We start from the raw sequence: 15071 nt of genomic DNA, 5'->3' as shown, positions 1-15071 counted from the left end.
CTCTCTAAACAGTAATGGAAAAATTGTGTAAACAATTCAAAACACTCCATATTTGTCATTTCCAACTTGTAAACGAAATATTATTTGTATTCTTTTCGTCACACTCACCAGAAATAGGAAAAAAATCAACCATGGACTACAGTACCATAAAACATGGACACTTCATTGAGATGGGCATTAAAAGAAGCAATTTTCATAATTTCAATGGTGTATAAATCAGTAATAACATTCGATCTAACATCATATAATACAGTAGCAGCTTATTTGCTGAATATATCTATATGACAAAACGGAGGTTGCGACTCAAAAATACATTTAAAAAAAAAACACGTAAATAATGGTTTAAGATTCCATGTGAAATTAGCAAAAATTGTGTTTATAATATTGCTGAACTAAAATACAATTTACCTGGCTGACATGAACAGTTAAAACTTGTGAATAAATAGGATTTTAATATGTAAATATGAGACTTTTCAATCAGTAATTTGGAAAAACAGCATTTTAATAAAAGATTCACGTTTTTCGTAAAATAGATAGCGATGGATTTCATGGTATTTTGCAGTTCGTGAAAAATTTCTGGATCAATATGTAGAGTAGCACGTTGTGGAAAAAGGGGGTTGAGCCGGTAGCCCGACGTAATGACTTGGATTTTGAAGTGCCTGCCACGGGACTGCTGATTTTCCCTCCTCTAGGTCCGATTTTTCCTTCCTTATCCCTCCAGAAATGGGTTAAGGCGAATAGGAACTGAAATTAAGTGTTCGATGGTTAAGTTAATTAGGTTAGATTAAGAAAAAAATTTCATGATTTAGAAATTTTCCATATAATCATTGTAACCGACTTATCTTAAACAGCTTTTCACTTTAGAATTATTTACTTAATTCTCCAGAAGTTGTTATAACATATGAAAAAAAAAATTATTGGGATTTTAATTATCTTTCTTACTATTCAAATTCAATATTCATATTTGCGAATAATTGTTTTATTCGTATTTGTATAGAACTAAAAGAAACTGATATTTGCACAGGCCTGTACATTTATAAGTTTGATAAAGAAACTGTTGGTGGTGGAAGAAAGGTGTGAACTGCTTCAGCTACGCCCTGAACCACCCCACGGTCAGCTACTGCCAGGGGATGAGCGACCTGGCCTCCCCGCTCCTGGTCACCATGGGCGACGAGGCCCACGCCTACATCTGCTTCTGTGCGCTCATGAGGAGGCTGCGGCCCAACTTCCTGCTGGACGGCATCACCATGACCCTCAAGTTCCAGCACCTGGCCGAGGCCATCATGTTCTACGACCCCGAGTTCTACGCCTACCTCAAGTCGCACCAGGTACCGCCGTGCGTCGCCCACCCCTGCCTGTCCCGGCTGTGGTCCCCGTGGTCGCGGTGGTGTCGCCACGTGCTGTTGCAGGCGGACGACCTGCTGTTCTGCTACCGGTGGCTGCTGCTCGAGATGAAGCGGGAGTTTGCCTTCGAGGACGCTCTGCGCATGCTGGAGGTGCTGTGGAGCTCCCTGCCCCAGATGTCGCCCCAGGGGGACCTGCCCCTCTTCGAGAAGCCCCTGCCACCCCAGCCGCAGGGCGAGGCCCCCGCCGCGGTCTCGCCCGCCGTCAAGTCGCTGCGGGAGAACGCCTACACCAAGGTGTGCGCGCTGCGTCGCCAGAGCTCCTCCGCGTCGCTGCACTCCATCGCGAGCCTCGCGGGCCGCAAGTCGCCGTACCGCCAGAACCAGTCCCTGGACGAGACCACCATCGGCCGCATCGTCTCCAAGGAGCAGCGCCGGGCCAAGCTGTTCGCCAGCATGGACGACGCCAGCATGCGCACGGCGGGCAGGGACGCGTCGGCCAACCGTGCCAACGACGACGCCACGCGGATCAACAACCACATCAACAAGACCGAGTTCCGCCCCGCCAGCCTCGTCATATCCGACGCCGCGGAGCTGACGACGGGACCCGACGAGAGGTTCGACGATGCCGACACGATGCCTTCCGACACCGCCGATACTCCGACGCAGAAGGAGAACCTGCCGACTCGGAAGAGCCCGGAGAAACAGCAGCCTCGAGTGGTCAAAAATCTGAACGAATTCCTAAACTTCACGGGATCCGACAAACTGAAGTTACGAGACAAGTTGCTGCCGAACATGAGCCTGAAGAAAGAGCTGAACCTGCTGGAGAACGAGAAGACCATAGCGGAGCTGCCGGAGAAGAACGGCGACGACGCGCCGACGGAGGCGAGGCGGGCGGACGAGGGCGACGCCAGCTCGCCGGACGACTCCGCCGAGTACTTCCCCGTGACGACCTCGATGACGCGCGAGCTGCGCCTGGAGCTGGAGAGCCTGGACCGCCAGGTGTTCGGCCCCGCGTTCCCGCAGCGCTGCGACGAGCCCGAGTCGCCACGCAGCGAGTCGCCGGGGCAGCGCTGCGACTGCGTGCTCTCCAAGCACGACTCGGAGCTGCCGAGCGACGAGACGACCACGGAGGTGGCGGAGGCGTGCAGCGAGCCGCGGCCCGGCCGCAAGCTGGACCGCCGCTCGCGCCAGTGCAGCCCCGCGCTCACGCTGGGCGCCGGCGGCGACGAGGTGTTCGTGTGGGAGAACCCCCTGCGCTGCCCCGCCACGCCCGACGAGCAGGCGGACCTGGAGTACGACGAGGACGGGGCGGCGGGCGCCGGTGAGGGGCGGTGCGACTCCCCGGGCCCCGGTCCCGCCGGCTCCCCGGAGGACAGCTGGGGCGGGGCACCCCCCGTGGACCCGGCCATGACGACGTCGTGCGAGGAGGTGACGGAGAGGCAGGCTCCCGGCCCGCCCTGCCTGCCCGCCCCCCACCAGCTGGGCGGGGGCAACCCCTTCCTCATGTTCCTGTGCGTGACGCTGCTGCTGCAGCACCGCGACCACGTCATGCGCAGCGCCATGGACTACAACGAGATGGCCATGCACTTCGACAAGATGGTGCGCAAGCACGACGTGACGCGCGTGCTGGACCAGGCCCGCCGCATGTTCCGGGACTACCTGCAGCAGCAGTCCCCGCTCAACAACAACGCCCCGCCCCTCGGGTAGCACGTCCCCCAGTTCGTGCTCGCCCGCAGTGGCGTTCCAGTACGTGTTAACAGATATCTTTTATTGTTTGAGTGTTAAATATTCCTAATTTTTTTACCGTGTGAAATAGTTTTAGAAATTTTTGTTGTTTTGTAACTTTTTTAAAGTCTCTTTAGATCGACTGTCGACTTGATTTGTTGGTTAAATGCATTAAGGTTCTGTGAAGCAGATTATTTTCCAGATTAAAAATAGTCTAGTTTCAATCAAATTAAAGTTTAAATAATTTTCGGTATGAATGTTGAGTTACACATAGGCCTAGTTACACATAAAATTCATAAAATGGCTTGCAGCCGTACCGTAGTTTCCGACGCACAAGGCAATACAGGATTTAGAACGATGTGACCTCATTAACTACAATTTAGAAATAACTTAGTCCTTTCATATAAGACATGAGGCCTCAGGAATGTGTTGACCAGCAGTTTTATAAACAAAAGGGGAGCTCTGTTTTATAAACAAAAGTACCCTGCCTTAATATTGTGCAGCTTATAAAAAATTTCAATCATAAAGCAAAGCAGGATAGATAGAGAACACAAACATAAGCAGTAGGGGTGTGCGGGATCCCGACGCTTCGGGAAAAAAGTCGGGAAAATAGGCTTCCCGAAATGCCGGGCGGGAATTTTATTACTCCCGAATTTTTCGGGAAATTGTTTAAAAATTTACAAATGTTTACTAATCATGTGAAAATGTTTTCTATCAATTCAAACTGTTTTTACAACAATATTTTAATTTCTAATCTCCGCCGCTTTTAATGAAAAGAGGAAGTTGAAGAGCATATAATAAAGGTATTTTCGGATTTTGAACATTTTTTTTTTCGGAAATACCGCCCAAGTAAATATTTACCATTTTAATAGCTTAGCTTTTAGCTCTTGAAAAACTTGTATAAATTCTTGTCTTATATGCCATAAAATACAATATATGCAGTGGAACTCTCATTAGCAAGTTTCCCTTTAACAAATATTCTTACGTAGAGAATCGAAGAAAATTTCAATCGGTATATTGTTTGATGATAATCATCCTTTTAAAATTCAAAATATATGAAGAAAATATAAATTGATCTACTTCATAGGTTTTCCGATGAACTTAAATAAACTAATAGTGTGGTAAGAATTTTTAGAATATCATCATTAATTTGCAATACTCACAAAGGTTAATGATTACTGGTATAATATCCAGGTTTAATACTTACATCTAACGTATCCGAGGTCAACTTTTAAATATATTTTCTCTCTTGTCATGGTCTTTTTGTATTTAATGTGGTCTTATAATACAGTTCTAGTTGTCTTATGTTAAGACCATCTTGTATCCATATCTATATATATTTAGTATATCTTACCTTAAGCTGGATTTACACGACGCAATATGCACGCAATTTCCATGCAATCTGCTAATATTGCATTGCAGCTCACATAAAAAATTCTCAGAATTTCACACGCGATGCAAGCTACGGCGCAATATCTGAGAATAGATCATGCTCTATATTTTGATGCAAGTTGCGCAGAACAAGCACTGTGATTGGTCGTTCTCTGTAGTAAATTTACGCGCGTAGTTGTAAACATAAACAAAAGCAAGCACTTTACAAACATGGAATGGACACCCGAGTGTGTTTTGCGGCTCTTGGATGAATATCAAAAATATCCAGTTCTGTACAACACAAAATCGCCAAATTACCATAACAAACATTTGCGTGAGAAAGCAATACAAGCTGTGGCCACGTCTGTGTCGGAATTAAGTGTAAACACGACCACAGAAGATGTAAAAAAACAAGTTTAGAAATCTGCGATCGTGCTTCATCAGATAACATTTACATCATTGTCAGTGCACAAATTGCCTTGTTCCTTTGATTATCCATTTGTACAGAAATGTGGCGGGAACAAAACAGATCGCATGTTTATTGCATGGGGAATTTGCGCTGTGTAAATGAAAGATTGCATGCAATAATTGCACGAGAGCTTACATGCAAGGAGCTGTGTGAGAAGTGAATTGCATGGTGTAAAACCAGCTTTAAAGACAATTTCACTGTCAATGTCATATTTTATTTTATTCTGTCTTCAAGATGACCTTGCGTACTTAATTGTCATACATTTCAGGTTTTTTAATTCGTTCTAACCAAATGGTTTGTTTTCAAAGATTAGGAATAGTTTGAAATATTTACACTAGAACTCCAGTTTTACGTCTCCAGTTTTACGTATGCTCACGGTTCTACGGATTGCATTCCTGAAATGGCTACATTCGTAAAATCAGCGGCCGTCCATTTGACACTCCTCACCCTCGAATAAAAATATTGTTCTAATTTTTGAACAAATACAGCTGGTATTTTTTGTGTGTATTTGTTATTATTAGTTAAAATACCATTAAATAATAAATACTTATAATGCAATGAGAACCCTCCGGCTGTAGCAATTGAACATGGAATGTCTGATTTCTTTTTTTGTTTGTATTATAGGAACATCATTGAGACCCACACAAAATATACTCCGCACATTAAATAATAATATATTTTTTTAAGCTTTCATTGTGATTTTTTTTTTAAATTATTTCTAATTATTTAAATTTGGTTTTTAAAATTTCAGATTTTTTGACGGTTCCTGAGAGAGTATTCGTAAAATTGCTGCTTCGTTAAATGTGGGGGCTCATTTAATTTTAAATATAAATTAATCACCACAGTATTTTGTTTACCTTGGAAAGTTTTGAATATTCCCAGTCACTTCTGATATGCGTGGAGGGTTCCGAGTCATTGCTGCCAGGTATAACGTACAGCTTTTTTTATAGTTAATATGATCTGCTGTTGATGGTTTTGTCACTGGTGTTGGGCAAATTCATATAACTTGAATAATCTATTAATAAATCAGTTCATGTAAGGAAAATTGTATGAATATAGACAAGATTTTATGGTTTTGTTTTTTTAGACCAATTTTGTTTTTAAAACAGAAAATTTTGGTGTTATTGTTTTTATTTATTTTATTTATATTTATATTTATTTATTTTTATTTATTTATTTTTATTTATTTATTTATTTATTTATTGTGACATGCCCACAGACAGTCATATATGTGTTTAGAGTTGGGCACGACACTTATGGACAAATACAAGGTTATCACTGCGAATGTATGAACTCCCACCGCCGTCGCTGTTTTGTAATACATACACCACCAAAATAATGTAATTGTATGCTGCATTTTTACGATAAAATAAGTTTTAATAAATTGGTCTAAAACAGAGACATTCAGAATAATAAAAATAAATTAGCGAGCTTTTATGGTTTAAAAGCAATTCAATAAGAGATGCACAATAAAACAAATTAAATTATTTTCTCTGATCTAAGATGCATTTTGGTTCAATTTTTGTCGGGAAATAATTACATTCCTGGAATTTCAAACACACAAGAATTATATTTTTGTGATTTTAATTAAGTTTAGGTTAAGTGCTGCTTAATTCCATGATACAACTGGCATTTTGGTGCTTTTATGTTTATTAACTTGCACTGTGGTGTTATGTCGTGTTGATATGCTTTTCATTGTTTGTTTTTTTTTATCGCAATTCACCATATAATCTTGTCTATGAAGCATTGAAAATTGGAGAACTCTTATTTTTTTGTTTTGTGATGAAAGTTTTTATGAGCATACGTAATGTTTTGTTTTTTATTTTGCAACTTCAGTAATCTGAGAGCATTTCATTCTCTCAATTTCTTCGAGCATTGGGTGGTCATTTTATTGTGAGCGATATAGTCTCCCAGGAATTATTTTTTTAAAATTGATTTCCCTTGAGAACTATTTGTTACCACTATATTTCTTCACAAACTTTATGTATGTTTCTAGAACCTGGCATTGCATGTTAGTTGTTAATTACTAAGAGATTTATTTTGCGAACGTGCAGAATTTGCTAGGTTTAAATTGTGAGGTGTTATGTTTATGTGTGCGTGCTATTTGGTAACCATGGAGATATACATTCTAAGATAATTCTCGTTAGTATTATATTAATTTTATTTTTTAAGTGGTAACTGAATTGTCGGTGAGACCTTAATGCAGGCTTATACATGAGCAGAACTCATAATAATAATGAGGAAAACAGTATTATAATGAAATAAATAAAATGAAAGTGTACTATGTATTTATAATTACGTCGTGGGACATCACGGCAGTGACACATCACCTTGTAATCACACCTGCTCACTCTACGGTATGCTCGGTAAACAACATTAACCTCTTGATTGTTTACTGTAAAGTAACAAGATAACACAATCAATTCATACCATCAATAAGGCACATCTCAAGATATTTCGAGCTCTGAAATCGGAATGTGACTCGGTCACAGACATCGTACATTCGCAAGCAAACCTACAAATACCTCGGATGAGCACAAACTGAGCGTATTATTTGGTTGGGCGATAGTTCAGTACATGGCACAAGACAAGCTGAAGGCTAGTCAATTGTCAAATTAAAATGAAATACTGATGGGCTGATGATCAAATGTGCACCAAAAGTTAGGTACCAGTTGATTCCAAAACGAAACCATACTTCAAATGTCACTCGTTTGAAAATAAAATAATAATTTTACTGGTAATGTGTCACATCCCAATTTTTTTGAATTCAATTCTCAAAATAAAATTACGAAGTGTTCCTCAAATATACTCTTCAAATCCGAATCTATCTCTCAAGACTTAAAAATAATATAAAAATAATGTACAAGAAATAATATTTATATATGGATTTAAATATATTTAATCCTCTAAAAGTTTGTTTCTGAATTGTGATTACCTAATAAATACATATCATAGTTTTATTTACGTACTTAAATATTTAAATTACAGTATCTTGTGGAAAAGTAATAGGATATGTACGAAGAAGAAAAACATCACTATTAAAATGTCATACAGCAAAAGATAATGAAATGTTTTTTATGTAGCATTTAATTGTTACAGTTTTTTCCAAATAAACTAAATTGTTAACTTCCATGGAAATGCCATCTTTTCCAGTCCTTTTAAAACAAATTGACCAATGCCAATCCAGCAAAACAACATACATAGATGCTTGCTATTTCAATATCTTTTTGCAATTACCAAAGCAAAATGGGTCAAGTCAGTTGGTGAGTTCCATTGTGTACATAGCACATGGAACAGGTAATGTTAATTATTTCAAACAGTGTACACCAATAATCTAAACGTGTGCAAAATTCAATTTTTTTCATGCTACTTTTCAACTTTTCAAAGTTGCATTTCTGGATATTTGTTACTAGATAAAAAAATTTCTTGCTATTGGCATTCTCTGCTACCTATTCAATTTAAGTCCAGGGTTTTTCCAAATTCGTATACATTTGACAATGTGAATCTCCTTGGTATCTTCAAATATAATCCACAATGTTAATTATTGTTTTAATCATTTGATTTAATTATTTTGTCATGCTTACAAGTTTTGCTGTTAGCTAAATCAAAATTTTAAAAGGAAAACAAATTTTTTTTTTTTGTTGTATACTCCATTTTAATTATATTTACTTTATTGTTTATACAAATTTGCACCAATCAACATTCCTGAATTTTATAGTAGTTGCATTTTGTAGGTGTTAAGAGAAAGTCAATAAACAATAAATACCGGTAAATTTCATGTTGTATAACATTCACATATGTATATGTAGATATTTTCCTAGCTGTTTTTTTTGTTATAAGCATTGTATTTTCATGCAGTTTCCTGATTAAAATTAGTGAATAAATTTTTAATGCCTGGAGCATTACTATTTGGTAAAAGTGATGCATGATTCAGGTTGTTTTAAAATGTTAATTGCCCATTCTCAAGTAGTTCTAGCGAGTGATTGTTGATACAGTTAACGTATACTGAATAGAAAGCTCATTTGCAATTAATAACAAGTTCATTAACACTCATTGAATTTTCCTTAACATTGCCACATTTTATAGCTTAGTTATTCACAAAATCGCTTTATGCATTTTCTTCCTAGCACCAGTTATTCATTTTTAAGTAAAGTCCCACAGAGTTGTTTTGAAGCCGTAAAGTGCTGGTGTTACGTTGCAGCCTGTACGTAAAGCGTTCTCTCGAAACCTCCCGCTAATCACGTCCAACGTAGCAAGGGAAGTCTTGTGTGTTTTTGACACTTAAGCCGAACAAAACAACTTGTTACATATTTCTGCAGTTTGATTCCAACCTATTACGCATAGCAGGATCGTTGAATGAATGTTGTTTTGGTCCATAACCCACAGGTTAATTTCTATAGTAAATATTGTATTAATTTCTTGCTGCTTATTACATGACTACAGTAGAACCATGTTATAATTTTTTCCTGCTTTTAACATAATATTTTTTTATGTCTCCTCATTTTCCCCATAAGAACAATGCATTTATTTCCTGTCTGTTGGTACCCTTGTCTAAAAAGAAAAAAAATCCATTCCTTGCCATTCTAGGGTGTTTTCAGATGTACGTAAGTAGACCTGCAATGTTTTAGTTTGCCAAATATTTCACGATGGCAAAAAAAAAAGTTAAGCAAATTCGAGCTAGTGTTCCCGTTAGTGGTTTTAACATTAAATTTTCTTCACATAGCTTGGATGAGTCCATTGGTAAAAATTTAAAACAATGACAAGTGCCAAGTTGATATTTCCTGCTTTTAATGTTTTTTCTTTTTATTTATTTATTTATTTTTTATTCTCTGTTGAAAAACATTATAGAGAGGTTCTACTGTATTTTGATTTAAGGCTTAATTTGTATTTGAATGTACTATACTTACTGTAACTGGAACCTGCGTGCATTTATTTGACTTTATGTAGTCCATTTTTCTCCTCCGAGCTGCAGCCAGAATCTGGGTAGTCGTGTAGTCACGTTCTGGCGTGTGGTTCTGTGCTCGCTTTGCGTCGGCTCGGGACGTGCTCTGAAGAACACGGTTATGATGTTCCTGCGTGCTGCATTTGTTTCTGGGTGAAACGTTCTAATGATAATTTTAATTTTATGCACGTGCTTTTGTTGGGGGAACTGATATTGTTGTCAACACTGCACACGCTGCCATGGGTTCCATGGATTAACATGTTTAGCCATCAAGAGGTTCAATTATTTACTCAACTAAAATTTTTGATGTTAGTATGTAGTTTTTTAGCTGTGTCCTGTCTGCAAGTTTAGCATACTGTACTATAGAATAGTCGATAATCAATTGAAAATGATTGTTAAATTACTCCAAAGACATATACATATACATTAAGCCTTTTCTCAATATGAACATCAATTTATCGACTTAAAAATGATAACTACTTGCACATGCAGTAGTGGTACTAAGAGAAGCAAACACATTCAATTACTTTTGGTGTGATTTAAATGAGATTTTTTTCTCTTTTTATCGTGAAGTAATATTTACACATTAGTTTGTAGTTTTTGCTGTACATATTTATTGAAGTTACATGGTACTCATTGTACTAGGAATGATATTGTTAATGGTGACTATGATTGGTGCTGTGAATATTTATATGACGACACTGTAAATATCATCACTTTAATGTAACATTGTGTTTGTTTGTTGTATGTTTGCATTTAAAATGTCTACAAGTATGTGTACTCGGTTCAAATTTCTGACAAGCACAATGTGTTTTATTGCTTATCAAATATAGAATTCTGTCTACCAAAAAAGTTTTAAGTTCAGTAAGAATTTAAAAAAAAAAAAAGTGTGTATGTTTTGGTAGATGTGGTAGATTTTGTCATGAATGCCAAAGTTACAAATCTGCTGAAAGAAAAGTGTTGAATATTGTAGATAGTTTTAAGTAGTTGGAATGTTGTCTGTTGCTCATCCACACTTTTAACATGGTTTTATCTTAAAAAATTGTTTATCTTTTTGTGCGTTTATCACTTGTTTAACATGTGCATTAGCAGAGCCGTGGCAGTTTGCTTGTACGTTGGCCACAGACCTAAAGCATTTACCAAACTGTTTGCGCTGGTGAGCAGCAGTACTCTTATTGGAGACCAAACTTTCCTTTTAAGAACGATTAAAAATCTAAAGTTGAAATCCTGCTGTACAAAACAGGCTTCATTTGAGTTCCTAGGCTGTCTTTGGCACTTTCTAACAGCGCAAGATTTTGAAGCTCATTGGGTTTGATTGTCTAACTTGCGACTGAAATTGTTGCCAAAATACGTAGCTCGTGTGCGAAAAGATCATGGTATTGAACTACAGGATTAACTCGGATATTTTTTTATTTATACCCACGTCCGTAACTTCAAGCTGCAACATGTACGTCCAACATACGAACATCATTACAGTTAGAACGCACTGTGTCCCAGTGCTAGTGCACCAGTAGCTGTACAGCGGTGGCTCAGGTGAACACTGACAAACAAGAATAAAAGTTAGAGGACGTATGCCGTGAACAGTGAAGTAGCGAAGACCATCTCCAAAGGGGGCTGAGGAGGATTAGGGGAGGGAAATTTGTTGCCCGCACACTTCCTTGGTGCTTTGTTCTGTTCTAAAAACATTTTGCTCCGTTCAGCAGAATAAGGTCATCAGTCGTATAGAGCGAGAAACAGCATTTTAGTAAAATATACACAGTAAAAAATAGAGCCATTATTAGAATGGTAATAGAAACCGTTGTTTGCTGGATGGCTAGTATTCTACTGGCGTGTTAGGAACGCGACTGGCCGTGCCTTGCGAGAAGGGAGGCTTCAAGATGTTTGGTGACAACGGTGTTGTTCATCGATACTCATTTGTGCCCATGTTTTTGTTCATTCGTTAGTGAGCCAGTTCAGCAACCCCTCCCCCTCCCCGTCTGCCCCCCTCCTGTTCCTTCCCTCAGTCTCGTTAGTTGTCGTGAGTTTCTTCTTGAGATGACACAATACCAAATATTACTAGCTTTCAGAGATATATATATATCTCGTTAGATTTCTTTTTCCTTGAGTATTACATATGTACTCAAGATATTAACCACACATCTTTTTTTTTTATCACGTAAGTTGGATCTACCGTAAGTCATGATAAAGTTAATTTTTACCGTAGTTACTTGAGTTCACCTCCATTACTGCTGTGTGCAGAGCTTGTATTTTAAAACGGTTTATGTTTGGCAACTCCCATCTTTCCATTCATCTAGCCAAACACGAATTGAAGAGATTGAGGTTGGCTGTATTGTGGACAAGCGCCTGCAAGAAGCCAGGCTAGATAGAAAGTTTAGACGCTGGCAACAGTGAGTTGTCTTGGCAGGCTTGTCTGTGATTGGCCAATTTCATGTCCTCACGCCTGACACGTGGTGGCCAGTGGATTCATTCAGTTTGGTGTGATAGCAGTGCCCGATACTCGCTTATCTGCTGTGAGAGATTGTTTTAGAGAGATTTGTATTCTTCGAGATTATAAGCTTACCCTAGAAACATTTTTTTTTATAAAAAAAATACTTTAGTTTGAAATTAATTTATTTTCAAAGTAAATTTTAAGAATGTACATTTTAGTTTTACATGCATTTTTTTAAATATGTTAGTTGATTAAAAACTTCGCATTTTCCACATAAACTGCATACTATAATTTACAAAATAAAAAAGTTTCAAAAACTAGAATAAGTTGATATTTTATTGATGTTCGTCAAAAATTTATACTAAGCCTGTTAACTTATTTTCAGACAAATCATTAAGCTGCTCACTTTTTTTTTTAAATCCTGCACCAGGAGATTGAAAACAAGAAATACTATTCAGCTAAAGTAGAAACGTTTAATACAAACACGTAAAAAGCTGCTGTATGAATGTACACTGTATGTACTCAGTTAAGATTGTACAGACATGTTAGGAAACAAGTATTTAGCAGGTAAAAATCTGAATAGAAGCAGGTTGATCGATGCCAGCTTACTGAATTGAAGCAGCTTGATTGAAGTTAGATGTGGCCTGTCATTTGTGATATTTGGGACACTTCCACATTTCTGAGGTAGGGAAGTGTTTATGTGCGTAAAGATGACCTTTCCGTAATATTTGTCTTCCCTGTGCCCAAATATGATTATAATTGTTATTAGTTAAGAGTGTTATTGTTTGGATACATGATCATCAGTATGACTGTATTATGTTTTTCAGAATAAATTTAGTGCTTAAATCTAATTCATGCTGTGTGAAAGATGGCTGATGTCTGGTGTAATGATACCTAGGGGTGAATATGTACTTAATTGTTGCACTGTAAATATTCCTGACAATAAATTTTTTCTCTTAATGGTGACAAAAATATTTCTTCTTCCAGTGTCCCTTTGAAACTGCACCTCTGAGTGTCTTGACTCACTGTTTTAACCACAGCATTGACAGTCTACAAACTATATAGCTTGTGCATTATAATAATTGCATATTTAACGGTAAAACTTTCTTTTAATAAGTTCAGCAAATTAAAATTTAAAGTAATGATTTCTATTGTACTTTACCACTATTGGCCTGTTATGTTTTAATTATTGCAGTTTTCATTTAGCCACATGCCTCTAGCTAATTGATATTTCTTGGGAGAAAATGATATACATATGTTACACTGATTCTTCGCACATTTACCGGTAAAGGCCAACATCAGTTCTTTTCCTAAACAACATATTCAGTATGCTAAAGAGAACATGATGTGGCACACAGTGTTGTACTTGACATATCTTGGCGAACAGTTTGTCGTAAGTCTTCTGTTCATAGTCCTTGTACTTGCTGTGGATGTCCAGTTCTTCGTAGAGATCCTTGACAACAGATGTGTGGGAGCAGAGTGGATGCCCGTAGCACTCCTGTGGGATGATAGTCGCATCAAGAAGACATCAACGTACAGTATGAAATGTTCACAAGCTGACAGCGAAAACATACAGTAGATGATTTTTTTTTTTTTAATCCTAGCTTGATTATTTTACATAGAAGTATAAAATTTGTTTGTTTCGCTGCCACCATGCTTTGAACGTGTTCGTAGAGACAAGGGTTACAATTCGGTCCTGATGATTTTGCAACTAGTTCTTTGCAATACTTTATGTGCCTGTGTGTTTCTAAAGTGGTTTGACTCACTACAACACATGATGCAATGGCAGTACATTCAGAGTTATTACAATCGCCTATCATCAGGACAGAATTCTAACATCAATGAAAAGTGCTATAAAATATACCATTATCCATTTAACGCTCAAGAAAACTCTTCTCTGTGGGGGAAAAAAAAAAAAAAAACACGTAGGTATCAGTTTGTGGACCTGATAATCTCATAAAGCATGACAATATGTAAAACTAAAAACTCAAATGTGATTGGCTCCACAATGTCACGTGGCTTTCGGGCATGGACATGTGACATGCATACCATCTATAGTTGCAACTTCTTCGGTCCATTCTGACATAGCATCCGCAACTTTGATGGTAAACGTGGCCGCAAGGGCATTACGTCTACGACCATTGAGATTCCCGTGGAAGGTGTATCATCGTCATCGACAATGCTACAGGAGACAATGATCGCAGTTACTGCAGCCAAGAGGGGACCTTGATGTCTATAGTACCCACAGTGGCACCAACCTCATCATCTACCAATGCTGTTGTGCTATCATCACGTAATGGGGTACTTTTGCTCCTACTGCAATAAGACTTTTGTACACTGTAGCAGTCGTAGGCGGCATGGACCGTATTGCTTGAAAAATATGGCACCAGTGTGTTACAAGTGTAATAGAGGAGGTAATAAAACATCGTGAAAATATACCCTGAAATGACATGTCAAGACATGCACAGGACTGTTTTCAAAATAATGTGGAATTGACTGAATTATGTTTATGATGTGTAAGATCTGTAATTGTAGTAATGTAGAATTTATGCAATAAATTACATTTGTAAAAAACGAAGGTTTTTATTTTAATTTCTTGAACCTGTATCATTGATCTTCATAGTAAAATGTTAAAATTGAGGTGATATTTAATTACATAAATATTTTTGGCTTTAATTACTTCTTGCACTAACCATAAATCAAACAAATTACTGAAATGGATAAAATAAATCAGAAGATTAATAGGAAATATGTTTGATTATTTATGAATTTTTAATTTTCTAGGTTAAT

At 38.0% G+C, this 15071-nt stretch overlaps 2 protein-coding genes across 6 annotated transcripts in view; one reads left to right on the top strand and one right to left on the bottom strand.

The window, feature by feature from the left end:
- Positions 1-13241, top strand: part of LOC134538870 (TBC1 domain family member 25) — a 37410-nt gene extending 24169 nt beyond the window's left edge. For 3 of the 4 annotated variants that reach the window (XM_063380442.1, XM_063380444.1, XM_063380443.1), the window contains 2 exons: positions 1091-1328; positions 1410-13241. In XM_063380442.1, the coding sequence (XP_063236512.1) occupies positions 1091-1328; positions 1410-3053 (1882 nt within the window). In that variant the 3' untranslated portion in view covers positions 3054-13241. The remainder of the gene's footprint in view (positions 1-1090; positions 1329-1409) is intronic. The other variant, XM_063380445.1, reaches the window with a different exon arrangement.
- Positions 12446-15071, bottom strand: part of LOC134538873 (farnesyl pyrophosphate synthase-like) — a 30675-nt gene continuing 28049 nt past the window's right edge. For both annotated transcript variants that reach the window (XM_063380448.1, XM_063380449.1), the window contains one exon: positions 12446-13779. In XM_063380448.1, the coding sequence (XP_063236518.1) occupies positions 13561-13779 (219 nt within the window). In that variant the 3' untranslated portion in view covers positions 12446-13560. The remainder of the gene's footprint in view (positions 13780-15071) is intronic.

The sequence above is a fragment of the Bacillus rossius genome, chromosome 14, assembly GCF_032445375.1.
Source record: "Bacillus rossius redtenbacheri isolate Brsri chromosome 14, Brsri_v3, whole genome shotgun sequence".
In the NCBI taxonomy this organism is placed as follows: Eukaryota; Metazoa; Arthropoda; class Insecta; order Phasmatodea; family Bacillidae; genus Bacillus; species Bacillus rossius.
The sequence above is the reverse complement of the archived record's forward strand: the minus strand, read 5'-3'. Positions and strand labels throughout refer to the sequence as shown.